General features: G+C 38.9%; 2 protein-coding genes across 6 annotated transcripts; both read left to right on the top strand.

Moving 5' to 3' along the window:
* The first annotated feature begins 5,385 nt into the window (after positions 1-5,385).
* ASDURF (ASNSD1 upstream reading frame) lies at positions 5,386-10,318 on the top strand. Of its 2 annotated transcripts, none has more exons than XM_037728567.1 (4): positions 5,386-5,592; positions 7,864-7,917; positions 9,394-9,423; positions 9,958-10,318. In XM_037728567.1, the coding sequence occupies exons 1-4, from the start codon at positions 5,503-5,505 to the stop codon at positions 9,973-9,975; spliced, it is 192 nt and encodes a 63-aa protein (XP_037584495.1). In that variant the 5' UTR covers positions 5,386-5,502; the 3' UTR covers positions 9,976-10,318. The 2 variants fall into 2 exon arrangements, with proteins under 2 accessions (XP_037584495.1, XP_037584494.1); XM_037728566.1 differs by having other exon boundaries at positions 5,389-5,592; positions 9,348-9,423.
* On the top strand, positions 5,408-14,936 carry ASNSD1 (asparagine synthetase domain containing 1). 4 transcript variants are annotated; one of them, XM_017500725.2, is made up of 6 exons: positions 5,408-5,592; positions 7,864-7,917; positions 9,348-9,423; positions 9,958-11,513; positions 11,782-11,963; positions 14,566-14,936. In XM_017500725.2, the coding sequence occupies exons 4-6, from the start codon at positions 10,050-10,052 to the stop codon at positions 14,849-14,851; spliced, it is 1,932 nt and encodes a 643-aa protein (XP_017356214.1). In that variant the 5' UTR covers positions 5,408-5,592; positions 7,864-7,917; positions 9,348-9,423; positions 9,958-10,049; the 3' UTR covers positions 14,852-14,936. The 4 variants fall into 4 exon arrangements, with proteins under 4 accessions (XP_017356214.1, XP_017356215.1, XP_017356216.1 ...); XM_017500727.2 differs by having other exon boundaries at positions 5,506-5,592; positions 9,394-9,423; positions 14,566-14,934; XM_017500726.2 differs by lacking the exon at positions 7,864-7,917 and having other exon boundaries at positions 5,443-5,592; positions 14,566-14,934.
* Positions 14,937-16,840: the final 1,904 nt, after the last annotated feature.

The following is a 16,840-nucleotide window of genomic DNA, read 5'->3' as shown; positions in this document are numbered from 1 at the left end:
AAAAAAAAAAGCCCAAACAAACAAAAACAACAACAGCAACAAAGATTATACTGGTTTCAGATAGCTGGTTTCAGGTGGATTTAGTTCCCAGCAAGAGTATCCCTTTCCTATGGATTCCCTTCTGGTTCTTCCTCTAATAGGTAACCTTCCTTGATATAACATGGGATATAATAGTCTAGTTTAGGAAATGCTTAGGAAATTCATTAAATATTTTACGACCTTCAAGAAAGTAAAATTTATGAATGACAGAATTCTTGAATGGAATAAATGGGAAAAAAATGATCCAGGGTCTTGTGACTCTTGTAAAAATATTCAAACCTGGATAACTAAGTTTTCTCTAAATAGTTTCACTAGATACTTTAAACCATGTACCTTGCAGGAAAAAAAATAAAATCGAACCAGTTATTGATTTGAATTCACAGGGTACTCTACCCACCTGTGTTTTGTCTTCACTAACTTGACTCCAAAATCATAACTAGTTTAAATAACAGTACTAGTGGTACAATAATATTTTCTGGTTCTTGGAACGAAATAGTCTGCGAAGTTCTAACTGCTCAGCTTCCCTCCTACCCTTTCACTTCCTCCCCTCCCCCTGCTCCCTTTATACATTCCTCCTTCTGCAAAAGCCCTCCTGTGCCCTTTCTGTCAAGACGTTTCAATCACAGTGGCAGCCACACCTATGATTATAACACTACATCAGCAGGAAGAATGGCTTTAAGAATTTAATCTCAACTTCCATTAGAAAATAATCAGAAACACAGATACTTAAACATGTTTTGTTCTGGGACAAGCCAACAACCAAAGCATAGCAGTGGTTTTACAACAATAACAACTGAACCTACAAGCAAACACAGGTGAACGGAGCTAAACTGCTTCTTTCACTGTCGTAACAGAAGTAGTATTTTTCTGACTAATTGTTAAGACCCCAACGCACAGTTACTTTTGATCATAAACAGACATTAATTAATCATTTTGTAAAACTTTATTATTGCTAACAATCAGAAGTAGGGTAAAAACACCTCAGCTTTGAAGAGCTCTGCATTATAGTGAAGGCACTGTGTGAAGAAAAACATCATCTGAATACATAAACAATTATCACTAATATGTCACTTAGGCTTTATTTGTCTCTCTTGCTTCACTCAGGTGGAAATACTCACACATGTTTCTTAAAGCATCTCAATTCGAATTCAGTAACAATAAATCCCTCATCATTATTTGCAACTCCTCAGAGAGTAAACGTTTCACAGCTATTTTATTTAAAGGGACCAGCCACGTACTGTGACCTAAATAATAGACTATTACATTTAATTTTGTTTCTTCAATAATGTAGACCAAAATATTTCGAGCATGTCCTCAGTGTTTGGGAAAGAGGTGGACAGTGGCACCCACATGTAACAGTTCTAGAAGAAGCCAAGATAATTTTGATTAACCTGCTTTATAGCTGTCTGACATGTAAAGATACAACAGGCATGGGCGGTATATAAAGCATCTTTCACTGGTGTTATTCACAAGCCACACTGACCTCTAGGTTGTAAAACAGAACTACCAATGGAATCTTTAAATCCAGCTGGCAGGAGCGCAGAGCTGTGACTGAGATGAGGCTTGTGAGGCGCCTGGGGCGGAAAGTCTGAAGAGGCTTTTCCTGCAGGACTCAGAGTCCGTGCGTCTTCAGATTTTGCGCCCTGCCTCACTGGCCACATCGTAACTTTCTGCCCTGCACAAAACCCCGCAGCGAAGTTGGCTGCAAGAGTCAGGGAGGCCCGAAGTCCACATTCCACAGCTTTGACGCAAAGCTTGAGAGTCAGCCTTATCGCAGGTAAAAAGGATTTACTTGGAGACTGCCATTTCCCTTGGGACCAGCCTGGTGTGCGTTGTGAGGACAACAAAACGTTTTCCCCTCATTCTCCCCGCAAAGAGTTTCCGATAAGGATCCAGTAGTTCCTCTCGCAGATCCTAGAGCCCTACTGGAGAACAGCAGTCCGATATCTCAGGCCCTGTCACCTTCTGACAGAACTCTTGCTACAGATCGCCTGTTGAGACTGTGATATTACCTCCCCCTTGACTTCACCCCTTGGTCTTCAGCCTACCTTACTTCGCCCTCCGCGCCCCGTGCAATTCCCCGTACTGTCTGCTTGCTGAGATTTCCCTTTGGTCTGCTAGTCTACGCTTCTTAGAAGAGTCTGTAGTTGAGTCTGTCTCCTTTGAAATGGCTCCCAGTTTGTCCTACCCCATTGGAGTTGACAGAACCATCCAATCCCTGTGACAACCAACACTACCTCCACACATTTTTAAAAGCATCTGCTAGGGAAACCCCTAGCTCTGTTGAGACTCACTGGAAGAGAAGACACAGCTTCTAGTTGAATGGTGGGCTGCAGATGGGCAGTCTGGAGCCAGTTAGACACGACACGTGGCACCAGCTAACCCAAAGCTGACTTCAAGCAATGCAGGAGTTAGAGCAGCTGAGGGCAGAAATAGAAGCAAATAGGTAAATACTCCTAAAATAAGATAAAGCGTGAAAGCATTTTAAGACAGTTTAGCATCATATTAAAATGATTGTCACCACTTGGTTGAGCACTATGTTGTCTTGGGCAGCCCCTGCTGTGAATAAACGAAAACGTCAGAACGTGGCAGGGCCATAAGCAACAACCCACTTTCCAAAACGGGGTGAGCAGCTATAGACCAATCCGCGGTGTCGGGTGTTTCCGGCTGCTCAGTATGGACATGATTGTGAGTCAGAGCCAGTCCCGACTTTAACCAGAGCTTCCACTCTGCCAGACACTACAGTAGAAGTTGGGGTACAAAGACCAATATGCTGGCGTGCTCAGTCTCTGCAGCTTTGCAGATAAGCCTCACTATTACCTCTAAACAAAGTGGAAGCCAGTGCTGCCAGCGAACACCAGGAATCCCAGCACTTTGGAAGGCTGAGGTGGGCAGACAGCTTGAAGCCAGGAGTTTGAGACCAGCCTGGCCAGCATGGTGAAACCTCCATCTCTACTAAAAATACGAAAATTAGCTGGGCACGGTGGCACAAACTTGTAATCCCAGGTACTCGGGAGGCTGAGGCAGGAGAATCACTTAAACACAGAAGGCAGAGGTTGCAGTGAGCAGAGATGGCACCACTCACTGCACTCCAGCGGAGGCAACAGAGAAAAAGTGTCCCAAAACAGCAGCAGCAAGTGAAGTGACACTTCAGAGCTCTCTGTTTCCTAAACTTGGATTCCTAAAATGTTTCTAAGCCAGCAGTTTTGTAAAATCTTTTTTTTTTTTTTTTTTTTTTTTTTTTTTTTTTTAATTTTTTTTTTTTTTTTTTTTTTTTTTTTTCTTAAAAATCTAGCACATTTAAAGTATTGGAAATTCTAGGCTTTAAAAAATATTGGGATTATACCAGTGCTTATTTATCTCTATAAACTAGTCAGAACAGAGGCCCTCTAACTAGAGACATTAGAGTAGAATTTATTAACACACTCCAAAAGTAGGGAAATAGTTTACATTCACACAGGGAGACATAAAGCCTGTTCTAAATTATAGACACACGACACAGAGAGGTTACTGCTTCTGTTTTACAACTTCAATCTCAGGTCAAAAGTAAACACAAAACCACAAACATTCACCAGCACTTCTGCTTGAGCTGCCTTTATGTTAAAACAGACAGGCCGGGCCTGGTAACTCACGCCTGTGATCCAGCACTTGGGGAGGCTAAGGCAGGCAGTTCACCAGGTCAGGAGTTCAAGACCAGTCTGACCAACATGGCGAAACCCTGTCTCTCCTAAAAATATAAAATTAGCCAGGCGTGGAGGCATGGGCCTGTAGTCTCAGCTACTCAGGAGGCTGAAACAGGAGAATCGCTTGAACCCGGGAGGCAGACGTTGCAGTGAGCCAAGATCGCAGCACTGCACTCCAGCCTGGGTAACAAAGCAAGACTCCATCTCGAAAACAACAAAAACAGACAAAACAAAACCTTACCAGCCCACATCTCAAACAGCTGTCCTCCTTCCCTCTCAGTGGACACAAAACTAATTAATTAATTTGAGCTCACAAATGATAAACAAAAAGACTTACAAACTGGCTTCTTTATCACCTCTCTTTATTTATTTGAACCTCTGGCCTCAAGCAATCCTCCCACCTCAGCCCCGAGTGGCTGAGATTACAGGTTTGGGCCACTGCACCTATCTACCTCAATGGAGACTAGACGTCCATCATGCAACAGATATCACCAAGTACTTAGACTACACCACCAAACTCCCAATCATTGATGCTATCAATGTATCAGTAATGTATAAGTTATACCTGAATAACATATTGGGAACATACAAATCAGAAACAAAAACAAAATTTTAAAAAATCAATAAAAAGGAAAAAAGTATAACCACTTGGGATTTCTCTAAGAGCAAATAAAAAACATGCCTCAGGTTGAAAAATCTGTGATGTATACATTTCTTTAGCCAGACAGTTTGATTCATCACATAAGTCCACTTGGGCATCTCTGTGGAATCTTAAGATTTCCAATATTAGAGTATAATTCTCAAAAATCTAAAATCATGTCTCTAATGTGAACATAAAATGAATATACATCAAAGTTTTATTCAACACATTAGTTAATGAGGGAACTGATAAGACTTTAAAACCAGTACAGAACATTAGAGAAGCTAGGCATATATCAATAAAGAAATGTTAAGATAGAATTGCTGGGTTAGATACAACACTGACTAATGTGTTACAGGACAATAAATCATAACCTGTGTTGGTATCTGGTGCACCAAAAAAAAATTATTTCCATCCCTACCAGACCAAAATTCCTACCAAAGTTAACCTTTGTCCCTACAGAATTGTAAAACAGCCCAGCCAACATAATAAAGTCCACAGCAGCACTGAAAAAAACCCAGTAAATCTCTTTTGCCTATTTCCAAGTTTTAGTCATTTTTTCCACAGAAATGAGATATTGCAAATATTGCATGGGACATAGATGTCTAAAAAACTATTAGTTCATCTGAAATTCATACTGCATTTTATCCGGCAACCCTAACCACGAGTTAACCAAAACTTTACCAAGTTTGTACAGTTCTGTTGCCAACATGGTATCTCTTAAATCCGTTCCTCAGCTTCATCTTTCCGTAGATAATAAATAGTATATTAAGTCCTATTTCTATTGCACGACTATTCTTTATATTTACCACTGGAGGGCGCACATAACTCGTAGTATACTAGATAAGAAGTCGTGAAGAAACCACCTGAGCGTTTCTGCATCCCAACCACTAGAAGGCAGTACAGGAACATCAGATTTTGCAGCCAGATGGTTGACTCCCGCCCTCAGCAGCCATGCGCAGGCGCAAAACTGCTCCCCAGGCCAGACGCGGCCTGCGCATGCGTTTAAGTGAGCGCGCAGACTCCGTTGTTAACACTCGCGGGAAAAGAGGGATCGCGGCTGGAAGCGCGCATGCGCCTTGGCTGCTGCTGTATGCTCCTTCAGCGCTGAGCATCCTGCCGGTCTCGTGCTGGGTGGAAATGCCCAACCGAGGGACGCGCCCAGAGGACAGCTCTGTGCTGATCCCCACCGACAATTCGACCCCACACAAGGAGGATCTTAGCAGCAAGGTGAGGGTGAGACGCGACGAAAGGCTCCTGAACTAGGGACCGGGCGCCCCTGGACCCTGAAGTTGGTCCGCAGGGGGCAGCCTGGGGCCTGCCCGGGCCTCGGCTTTGCCCTGCTGCTTTGCTCTTTTTATTCTTAGCACTTGACAGCCACAGTTCGTCCTTTTATTTTCTGAAAACAGTTGCGATAAAGGAGATCTTGAAATTTCTTCCGAGATTGGACCCTCCGGTGGCAGTGGGGCGGAGTTTTGGTTGAGGGTTGTCCTCCCTAGCCTTTTTAAACTTTTGGAAATACCGCCCACCCCAAATCTGTTCCATCGCAGATATTCTCCATCCAGTTAACTGTGCCAGCAACCCGGGGTCCATCCTTGACGCCCCTCACGGAGGCTTATCAGTTCTACCTGTGAGGCTCATCTCAAATATGCCCCTTTATCACCATCAACACCCTCAGCACCCCAAATAAGCCACCGTCATCTGCCGTTGGGACCTCCCCGCCACCCCCGCCGCGAAAGAGGAAGCCAATATAATATAAACCTTAACTTCAACAAACAGACAAAACCTTTAAAGATAAATGGGGGTGGGTGGTGAGGAGGGATACAGTGGGGAGAAGTGTCAGATATAGTTGTTGGGGAATGGAGGCAGCAAACTACTTTGCCATGTGTGTAACTATGCAACAATCCTGCATGATCTGCACATGTACCCCAGAACCTAAAGTACAATTTAAAAAAAGAATATATTACTATTTAGAAAATACATCTTTATTGACAAGTTTGAGAGGTAACTGCCCCCTGCAATATAGGTCAGCACTTTTTTTGGTTCAAATTTTATTGCATATTAGAAATCACCTGAGGAGATTTTTTTCCCAATAGTTTTTAGGGAATAGGGGGTTTTTGGTTACAAGAATGCGTTACTTAGTGGTGATTTCTTAGATTTTGGTGTACCTGTCTCCCAAAAAGTGTTAAAAAAAAAAAAAAAAAAAGATAAATGGGGGTGTGGAGGGTTACAGTCCTTCAGGTATTACACGTCCTAGATTCTACTTTGGTTCTGTCCCAAACGACATCTTGGGCAAATCTCTTTAATCTTTCTGTATCAGTTACCTTCTTTGAAGTAAAGTGAAATGTAACACCTGTCATTCCTAAAATGGGAAAGCCCTGTACAAATGTAAGTCTCAAAGAATGTTTGCAAATTCGGTCTTGGAATTCAACCTCATTACTACAGCTCTGCCAATGGGGAGACCGGAAGGTGCACACTCATGGGGATGGGGGCTGAATTTTCAAAAGACACACAGCCCATTCTGATTACCACCGTAACAAGCCACTTATGCGTACTGATGGATACAGATCCCTGAGGAGTGTCAGGTAGCACAAATATTGTAAAAGCTGCTTTTAGAGGCACTTGCTACACTATGTAGTGAGTCATGTTCACAAAATAAAGAGTTAAAAGGAAACTTAGTTTTCACTTAGTTGAGCCCTCACCTACAAATAAATAAAGTCACGGCCAGAACGGACGCCCAGACCTGTAGTCCCAGCTACTCTAGGAGGCTAAGGTAGGAGAATCACCTGAGCCCAGGAAGGTCAAGGCTACACTGGGCCTTGATGGCGCCACTGCATTCCAGCTTGGGCGACAGAGCAAGACCCTGTTTCACAAAAACAGAAGAAGCCTAGTTCAACAGTGCCAGCTCTATGCTAATCATTGAGATAAAAAGAGGGAAAAATACAAGGATGGAATGTGATAGGTCTTACTGTCCCCAAATACGGCATTTCTTGATTTGAATGTTTGACTACACCACTTAGTAAACAAAATCATGAAAATGTTGAAAAAAGTAACCCACCTCTCATTCTATTTGCCTTTTTAAAAAAAATCTAAATCACAACTTAATTGAAAGACTGGAACGGCTTTTGGTGTATATCATATATTTTTAATAAAGGTATAAACGGCATTTATTAACTATAGTCCTTGGAGTGATTGCTGGATACCAACACCAAATCCCCTGTCTGGACTTAATGGATTATCTAACATTTTGCAAATGTAATCACTTTTTTTTCTCCTCCAGCTTTTCCCCAACTGTACCCCCATACAGACTGCTGTTGAAAATAATCTGTATATTCATGAACTGCTCGTTTGGAAAACCAGTACATCATAGCCCCTTATCCCATCTCTAATTTTAAAACAACCCCTTAAGGATTTTCATTGAGCATACTTTGAAAACATCTAACTTAAGTTTTTTTTTTTTTTTTTTTTTTTTTTTTTTTTTTTTTTTTTTTTTTTCAATAGATTAAAGAACAAAAAATTGTTGTGGATGAACTTTCTAACCTTAAGAAGAATAGGGTGAGTTATTACAGGAATTCTGAATAATATGTGGGAGGTTTATTTAAGTTAACTATATATTAAAATTACAAGAATTATATATAAGATATAATCATACTTTAATAAAATTTGTGGTATTTCAGCATCTTTTTAGTTAAATTGCAAGTGTCTAGATTCTTTTTTTAAATGGATAGATCTCATGGTTGAAGATGTCTTTTTTCTATCATATGCCATTCACATTGCCTTTGCAACAAATGATTCTAGTTGTACTTTGGTATCTTGGAGCTGTAATCACTAATGATGTTTATTTTATACTTGAGTTTGGTGTCTTCTTTGGATATACATGAACTTTGTATTGAGATGAGAAGAAACTTTTAAATGAATGTGGATAATTAATGAACAAAAAAGGATACATTGCTTCCCCTCCCTCTAAAAATTTCTACATAGATTTTTCTAAATGTGTAACATGGTTATTTAATATCATTTCCATTAATATAAACAAGCAAGCTACTGCTTTGTGTATAATTATAGTGTCAAATTACATTTTAAAGTTCAGGAAGAAATGAATTTGAGCTCTTAAAAGCATTTTAAAGATTATTTAATAACTGGCAGGCGAGATATTTCTCATATTGTCACTTATGGAATATTAGAAGTTGAGGCACATACAAAAATTAGCTGGGCACATCTCTGTAATCCCAGCTACTTAGGAGGCCGAGGCACAAGAATCGCTTGAACCTGGGAGGCAAAGGTTGACGTGAGCCAAGATCACGCTGCTGCACTCCAGCATAAGTGACAGAGCAGGACTCCATCTCAAAAAAAAAAAAAAAAAGTCCAGGCACAATTAATACAAACTTTCTCTAGAGGCGGAATTGACAGAAAGTCTCAACAACTCAAAACTATAACACTTTGACTCAGCAGTTCCATTTGTAGTAATTGATACTTTGGAGAGAGACAAGAGGGTACACAAAGATTTGGTTATGAAGATATTCCTCACAACATTGATTTACAGTAGTAAAGAGTTGGTAACACCTTAAATGTCTAGTATTTGAAAGCTCAGCAAATAAACTATAATATGTTATATCTATATAGCAGGAAGTATAATTTGGTTGCCGTAGCTCGTTTTAGCATTTTAGTGTTCCTGTAAAAGAACACTTAAGAAAAAGTGTTCTCAATGTATTGCTCATTGATAAAAGCACAAATCTGCAGGCATAGTAAGAACCTTTTCTGTTAAAATAGTATATGGAGAGAAAATAGTTTCATTTCAGTAGTAGCAATTTCTGGTGTTAGGGTAATGGGTGACTTTTACTTGTCTTTTTGTTTATCTGTATTTGCTAAAGTATTGTGCTGAATATATATTACTGAAGTTCAAGAATTAGTGATAATAGGGTTAAGGATTTTAACATCTACTTTTTAGATCAAAACTTGATATTAGCCTAAATTTTGTTTTGCAGAAAGTATATAGGCAACAACAGAACAGCAATATATTCTTTCTTGCAGACCGAACAGAAATGCTGTCTGAGAGCAAAAGTAAGTTTTTTTGGGGGGTGGGGGGGCGGGTGCCTAAATTATACTCATCTGAATGTTAAAATATATATCTAAAGAATAATGCAGCAGTTTGGTTTTCAAGTTAGCCTTCAAAGATGAGTCAACAGTTTTAAAAATATATATATCATAATATGTGTTAGAAAGCAATAGTTATTAACATGTGCTTTAGAGTCTCAAACAGGTCTCAGTATGACAAACTATTACCATCTTCTATGTTTGTGACTTCAGGTGAAATATTTTAAGCCTCCAAGGTATTGTGGGATCTAAATAAGATGCTCTATATAAAGTGCTTAGCCAAGTGCTTGGGCCAAAATGAGTACTCAGCAAACAGAAGCTATTTTTCTAAATGATAAATATATTTTATTAGTAGCCTGTTAATTATTATTGGCACTGGCACAGTGTGTGTGTTTATATGGTTTGATTTTGGTAAACAGACTTGTATTGCCCTATGAATTACTAGGTAAAAGTTCAAAAATTTTTATTTTATTTAATATTTATTCTCCTTCCCTGCAACAGATGTATTGGATGAACTGAAAAAAGAATACCAAGAAATAGAAAACTTAGAGAAGACCAAAATCAAGAAATAGTCAACCTGATTTCACATAGTAATGTGTGGCATTTGTTGTTCTGTAAACTTTTCTGCTGAGCATTTCAGTCAAGATTTAAAAGAGGACTTACTGTATAATCTTAAACAGCGGGGACCCGATAGTAGTAAACAATTGTTGAAGTCTGATGTTAACTATCAGTGTTTATTTTCTGGTCATGTCCTCCACTTGAGGGGTGTTTTGACTATCCAACCTGTGGAAGATGAAAGAGGCAATGTGTTTCTATGGAATGGAGAAGTTTTTAGTGGAATAAAGGTTGAAGCTGAAGAGAATGACACTCAAATTATGTTTAATTATCTTACCTCCTGTAAGAATGAATCTGAGATTTTGTCACTCTTCTCAGAAGTGCAAGGTCCCTGGTCATTTATATATTATCAAGCATCCAGTCATTATTTATGGTTTGGTAGGGATTTTTTTGGTCGCCGTAGCTTGCTTTGGCATTTTAGTAATTTGGGCAAGAGTTTCTGCCTCTCTTCAGTTGGCACCCAAACATCTGGAGAGACAAATCAATGGCAAGAAGTTCCAGCATCTGGACTTTTCAGAATTGATCTTAAGTCTACTGCCATTTCCAGGTGCATTATTTTACAACTGTATCCTTGGAAGTATATTTCTAGGGAGAATATTATTGAAGGAAATGTTAACAGCCTGAGTCAAATTTCAGCAGACTTACCAGCATTTGTATCAGTGGTAGCAAATGAAGCCAAACTATATCTTGAAAAACCGGTTGTTCCTTTAAATATGATGTTGCCAAAAGCTGAATTGGATACTCACTGCAGTAATATTTCCAATGTGCCACCTACGAGAGAGACACTTCAAGTCTTTCTTACCGATGTACACATGAAGGAAATAATTCAACAGTTCATTGATGTCCTAAGTATCGCGGTCAAGAAACGTGTCTTGTGTTTACCTAGGGATGAAAACCTGACAGCAAATGAAGTTGTGAAAACGTGTGATAGGAAAGCAAATGTTGCAATTCTGTTTTCTGGGGGCATTGATTCCATGGTTATTGCAACCCTTGCTGACCATCATATTCCTTTAGATGAACCCATTGATCTTCTTAATGTAGCTTTCATAGCTGAAAAAAAGACCATGCCAACTAGCTTTAACAAAGAAAGGAATAAACAGAAAAATAAATGTGAAATACCTTCTGAAGAATCCTCTAAAGATGTTGGTCCTGCTGCTGATGGCAGTCCTGATAAACATGTCAATGTGCCAGATCGAATCACAGGAAGAGCAGGACTAAAGGAACTACAAGCTCTTAGCCCTTCCCGAATTTGGAATTTTGTTGAAGTTAATGTTTCTATGGAAGAACTGCAGAAATTAAGAAGAACTCGAATATGTCACTTAATTTGGCCGTTGGATACAGTTTTGGATGATAGTATTGGCTCTGCAGTCTGGTTTGCTTCTAGAGGAATTGGTCAGTTAGTGGCCCAGGATGGAGTGAAGTCGTATCAGAGCAATGCAAAGGTATGACACAGTATTTCTTCTAATAAGAATTTCTGAGACCTATTTTTGACCCTCAAAGCTTTTAGTATTTTGATTGTAAGAATATAGCGTATTTTAGTTGCATTTAAGCCACAACACAACATATATGACTTCTTTAGAATTGGATATATTTTACCTTATCTGGTTTTTCTCCAAAAGTGTTATCTTTAGATTTGTAATTTTTTAAGCTTTTATTTTCTTTACTGTGTAGTTGATAACATTTTTATATGGATTTCTTTAAACCGCTTAGGTAGTTCTCACTGGAATTGGTGCAGATGAGCAACTTGCAGGTTATTCTCGTCATCGTGTTCGCTTTCAGTCACATGGGCTGGAAGGATTGAATAAGGAAATAATGATGGAACTGGGTCGAATTTCTTCTAGAAATCTTGGTCGTGATGACAGAGTTATTGGTGATCATGGAAAAGAAGCAAGGTAATTCTAATCATTTGAGTGTTATGATATTTTTATAAAAAACAGCAGAGTATAAATGGAGACTTGTAAGTTTCCTTTCTCTTGGAGATTATTCAAATGAATAACAGCAGTAATAATAGCTTGGCTTTATATTATAAACACAGAAACAGAGCTGGGAAGAGCTAGGAGAGCAGTTATTTTCTAAAACCCATTCTCTAAGAAATGTATTTTCAGCAATTTTCAAAGGTGACATAATTACATGATTGTTTTTAAGACTACAGTGAAAAAGACTGTCAAAGTAGGCCAGGCATAGTGGCTCACATCTGTAATACCAGCACTTTGGGAGGCTGAGGTGGGCAGATCACCTGAGGTCAGGAGTTCAAAACCAGCCTGGTCAACATGGTGAAACCCTGCCTCTACTAAAAATATTTTAAAAATTATTTGGGTGTGGTGGTGTGTGCCCATAGTTCCAGCTACTTAGGAGGCTGAGAATGACTTGAACCCGGGAGCTGGAGGTTGCAGTGAGCCGAGATTGTGTCACTGCCCTTCAGCCTGGGCAATAGTGCGAGAGTCTGTCTCCACAAAAAAAAAAAAAACACTGTCAAAGTAAAACTGAGATGTGAAATATGAAGAGAAGGTATTTAGAAGGTTTTGTTCAGTTTTAAGTGTTTGCTTTCCTCCCAGTAAGGGCATAAGCACCCCCTGCAAGCTTTTTTCTTCAATGTTATAGAAATTGGCCTTGTCTCTATAGACATATCTGTATGTATAGATCCATACTAATTTGAAGGTAGTCCTTAAACTGGATATTCCTCTGCCACATGTTTTTTGAACACAATTTAGTCACACACTGCAGATTACCTAAAACCTGCAAAGAGACCAAGGCACTTTCATGTATGTATTCTTGCTTTTCAGGTTTGTTTTTACCTATATCCTATTTCTGGTGGTAGTGAACAAGTGCAATATTTAAATAGAACTTTCTAAAACCTTAAGGATAAAGGAAGATGTGACATTTAAAGAGCAAAAATCCATTCAAGTAGGCTAATTTATTAAGTGATAGTTTATTACAAGGGTACAAGCATCCAAGAACAGGAAGTCCAAGTAAGCTTCATACTACACTTTGTCTCTCTCTCTCTCTCTGTCTCTCTCTTTCTCTCTCTGAGACTTCATTGTTTCTTGTCTCTACCTTAGTCTTTTCATCTTTCCATTGACTCTTGGTTGCCTTTACACAGTTGTCATTGTTAAGTTTCTGATATTGGCCCATGTAAAATTTTGGCTACTATGTCATTATTCTGTCACAATTTTCAAGATTTCACTATAAAGAGATAATTAATACAATAATTCAAAGTCTGTAAACCGTTTTCTCTTTGAAGAACATGAGAGAGAAAGAGGAGAAATTTAGTTTTATTTCAGCTAGGTCATAGAGAAGGGAATTTGTCTAGTAAAGACACTTACTTATGAAAGTTTTATGCTATGCTCAAATAAAAATGCATATGAAGAATGTTTAAACCAGCTAACACAGAATTGTGATCTAACAAATATTATAGTGGCTAGATCTAAATAATTTATTGTGTATCTTGACATATATATTAACAATAGTGTGTTGATTTGATTCTTTAGTTAAAATTGCTTTTGCAACCCATTGATTTTTATGTAATATTCCCTATAACAAATGTCTTTACCCTTTCCAATCTCTTAACCTAGAATAAGATGTAATAAAACAGAAACACTAGTGTAACTGCATTGCATTTTGAGGCGTGGGATGGAGGGTGTTAAGTATTTTAAACAGAAAAAGAACAGAATTTTTTAAAAATTGGGGAAGCAAAAGGGCAGAAAGTTTTTTTTTAAATCTAATATTTTGTTTCTAGATCATCCCAGAACTTAGGGGAAAAAAAAATCCAATATTTTGTTCTGTTATACCAATTTATCACCATTTCGTTGGTTTAAGTATAATTAAACAATTTTGATTAACAAAGTTTTACCATAAGTAAGTGTTTTTTAGGTTCAGGACTGTGGAACCCTTCTATATTCGTTCCATATCCCTAAAGCATCATTTCTTTAGATGGGATAAAGGTCAGACACAGATCTTAACTAAGATCATGCTTGTAAGCCAAGTGCAGTGGCTCACACCTGTATTCCCAGCACTTTGGGAGGCTGAAGCAGGTGGGTTACTTGAGTTCAGAAGTCCGAGACCAGCCTGGGCAACATGGCAAAACTTCATTGCCACCAAAAAAATACAAAGATTAGCTGGGCGTGGTGGTGCCTAGGCAGGAGGATTGCTTGAGCCTGGGAGGCAGAGGTTGCAGTGACCTTGCTCCAGATTGCACCACTGCACTGTAACCTGGGCAACAGAGCAAGAACTTGTCTCAAAAAAAAAAAAAAATCATGCTTGTTTTCAGGGCCTCCACAAAGATACCTTGTAAAACAATTTGAAATTATTTCCGGACACCATAAACCTAATTTATTTATTGAGACTTAGACTATTTTGTAGTATATGTATTAAAATCAGTCATATGTTATGAAACACTTTTAATGTGACTAAATTTTAGCTATAAAACTATAAAAGTTATTATAACAGGTTGATTTTATTTTTATGTAGTGATTATATTATGTATGTTTATTTTAGATTTCCTTTCCTGGATGAAAACGTCGTCTCCTTTCTAAATTCTCTACCAGTTTGGGAAAAAGCAAACTTGACTTTACCCCGAGGAATTGGTGAAAAACTAATTTTACGCCTTGCAGCTGTGGAACTTGGTCTTACAGCCTCAGCTCTTCTGCCCAAACGGGCCATGCAGTTTGGATCAAGAGTTGCAAAACTGGAAAAAAATAATGAAAAGGCATCTGATAAATGTGAACGGCTCCAAATCATTTCCTTAGAAAATCTTTCTACTGAAAAGGAGACTAAATTGTAATGTGATTCACAATGTAACTATATTATATAAAAGTCAAAACACTCTGCTGCTTTTTTGTTGTATAATATAGTAGTTTTAAAGTTTATTTGGGTGAATTTTCATTTTTTCTTGTCACAGAGCTCCTAAAACGAGATTTCCTTAGTGATAGGGAGTATCTTTTGTTATTCATAACAAGCCCCTTTTGATCACACCTGAGTTGATGCTAATAAGGTGACTTAGGGTGAGGTCACTAAATAGCCTTTAATACCTGCAGTTTGGGAGGCCAAGATAGAGGGATCTCTTGAGTCCAGGAGTTTGAGATTAGCCTGGACAACATGATGAAACCTCATCTCTACCAAAAAAAAAAAAATACAGAAAATTAGCTGGGCATGGAAGAATGTGCCTCCCTATTTGGGAGGCTGAGGTGGGAGGATTACTTGAGCCCAGAAAGTCAAGGCTGCAGGGAAGGGTAGGATAATACCACTGCACTTCAGCCTGGTCTTCATTTCTGCATCTGGCCACGCTTTGATTCTTTTAATCATAGTAGCAAATTTTAGGATCCTGACAAACAGGTCAGTAACTTGGCAAAGGCTTTCACAGACCCCAAATTTATTCCCTGGAACATGCAATGTTCAGCCTAGATTTAGATACTGCCTACATAGCTTTCATCCCTCCATCTGAAAGTAGACAACTTCAAGTGTCTGTGTGGTCCTGAGCACTAAATTGACATTGCTTATATCGGGAGTAGATGAACTTCAGAAGTTTGCTCCATGGCCTAGATAGAATATTATAACAATACAGTTCAATACTGAAAACAGCTATGACTTATATAATACTGTATTCCAGGTGCTACTCTATGAGATTTAAATGTATTCATCAGTTGAACTTTTATAAGGAATTTCCAGGTCATCTGTTCCACCACCATACTGTGAGAGAGAGAGGATAGACATGTATTTGTGTGAACCCCAAGAGGGCCTAGGTATTTACACCCGTCTGCTATTCAGTCCCATTAACTCTAGGATGAAGTTCTGTGTTGATCCTTTAAAAAAGGAGGCAACTCTTTTCCAAGATTGAGACATACGGAACAAAAAATTTGGCTATCTGGAAAAAAAAAAACAAATCCTTGAAGTAGGAGATTCATATTTCATAAGTGCAAACATGCAAATCTCTGTTAAAAGTCCTGGAATAGTCCTCATAAGTTTATTAATATTTATTTCCATAGTAGCTAAAATAATGACATGGTTACTGGAAGAGAAATTATGCCCCAAAGAGTCACCAAGAACTTCCATGCTGCTACATTCAGTGGCCGAGTTTTTGTTCTCATCTCCCCTGACCTAGCAGCAGCATCCAACAAAGTTGGCCTTTCCTTTTTTTTCCCCTTTGGCTTTTGTGACCAATTTTGGTTTTCGTCCTGCCTTCTTGGCTGTTCTTTCATTGTCCTCTTTGCTGACTCCACTCTCCACCTGACCTTTAAATGTTAAATTTCTCGGGTCTCTAATCCTTGGTTCTCAACTCCTCATTCTGTACGCTCTCCCTTGGTGATTTCAACCCCACTCCTGTCTTCAATTACCATAAACTTGCCAGAATTTATACATCTAACCCCTACTGCCATTCTTAGCCCAGAACTGTTTATCTAAAGCATATCTCACATCTCTGTTTATTTCTCTCACAGGTACTTCAAGGTCAATTATGTCCACAACTGAACTCTTAATCTTGCCCTGATATCCTGTTGCTCCTGACAGAAATTTGGTTCTCACTTGGACACCACCTTCTTTTTCAACATATCCCCATTCAATCTGTCACCAACAATCTTCCTCATTATTTTTCAAATCTGTCCACAGTCCCCGAGCCCCCACCTCCACTGCCACTACTGTAGCCTAATCCTTTGGGATGAAATTCAAAATCATTACTCAGCAGCCTGCAGAATCTGTCCATTGCACACCTCTGCAATCTCAGTTTGTGCCCACATCTCTCTTGTTCTCTGACAGGGTTTTGCTCGGTTTCTCAAAC

Source organism: Cebus imitator, unplaced genomic scaffold (assembly GCF_001604975.1).
Source record: "Cebus imitator isolate Cc_AM_T3 unplaced genomic scaffold, Cebus_imitator-1.0 Scaffold268, whole genome shotgun sequence".
NCBI classification, from domain to species: Eukaryota; Metazoa; Chordata; class Mammalia; order Primates; family Cebidae; genus Cebus; species Cebus imitator.
Note: the sequence above shows the minus strand (reverse complement) of the source record. Positions and strands in the feature narration are given on the sequence as shown.

Bases quoted from the DNA above. Each gene is read 5' to 3' on its own strand.
- ASDURF (XM_037728566.1), top strand. From the start codon at position 5,503: ATGCCCAACCGAGGGACGCGCCCAGAGGACAGCTCTGTGCTGATCCCC. The intron at 7,918-9,347 runs GTGAGTTATTAC...TTTGTTTTGCAG, and splicing joins CTAACCTTAAGAAGAATAGG to AAAGTATATAGGCAACAACA. The intron at 9,424-9,957 runs GTAAGTTTTTTT...TCCCTGCAACAG, and splicing joins AATGCTGTCTGAGAGCAAAA to ATGTATTGGATGAACTGAAA.
- ASNSD1 (XM_017500725.2), top strand. From the start codon at position 10,050: ATGTGTGGCATTTGTTGTTCTGTAAACTTTTCTGCTGAGCATTTCAGT. The intron at 11,514-11,781 runs GTATGACACAGT...TAAACCGCTTAG, and splicing joins CGTATCAGAGCAATGCAAAG to GTAGTTCTCACTGGAATTGG. The intron at 11,964-14,565 runs GTAATTCTAATC...TGTTTATTTTAG, and splicing joins GATCATGGAAAAGAAGCAAG to ATTTCCTTTCCTGGATGAAA.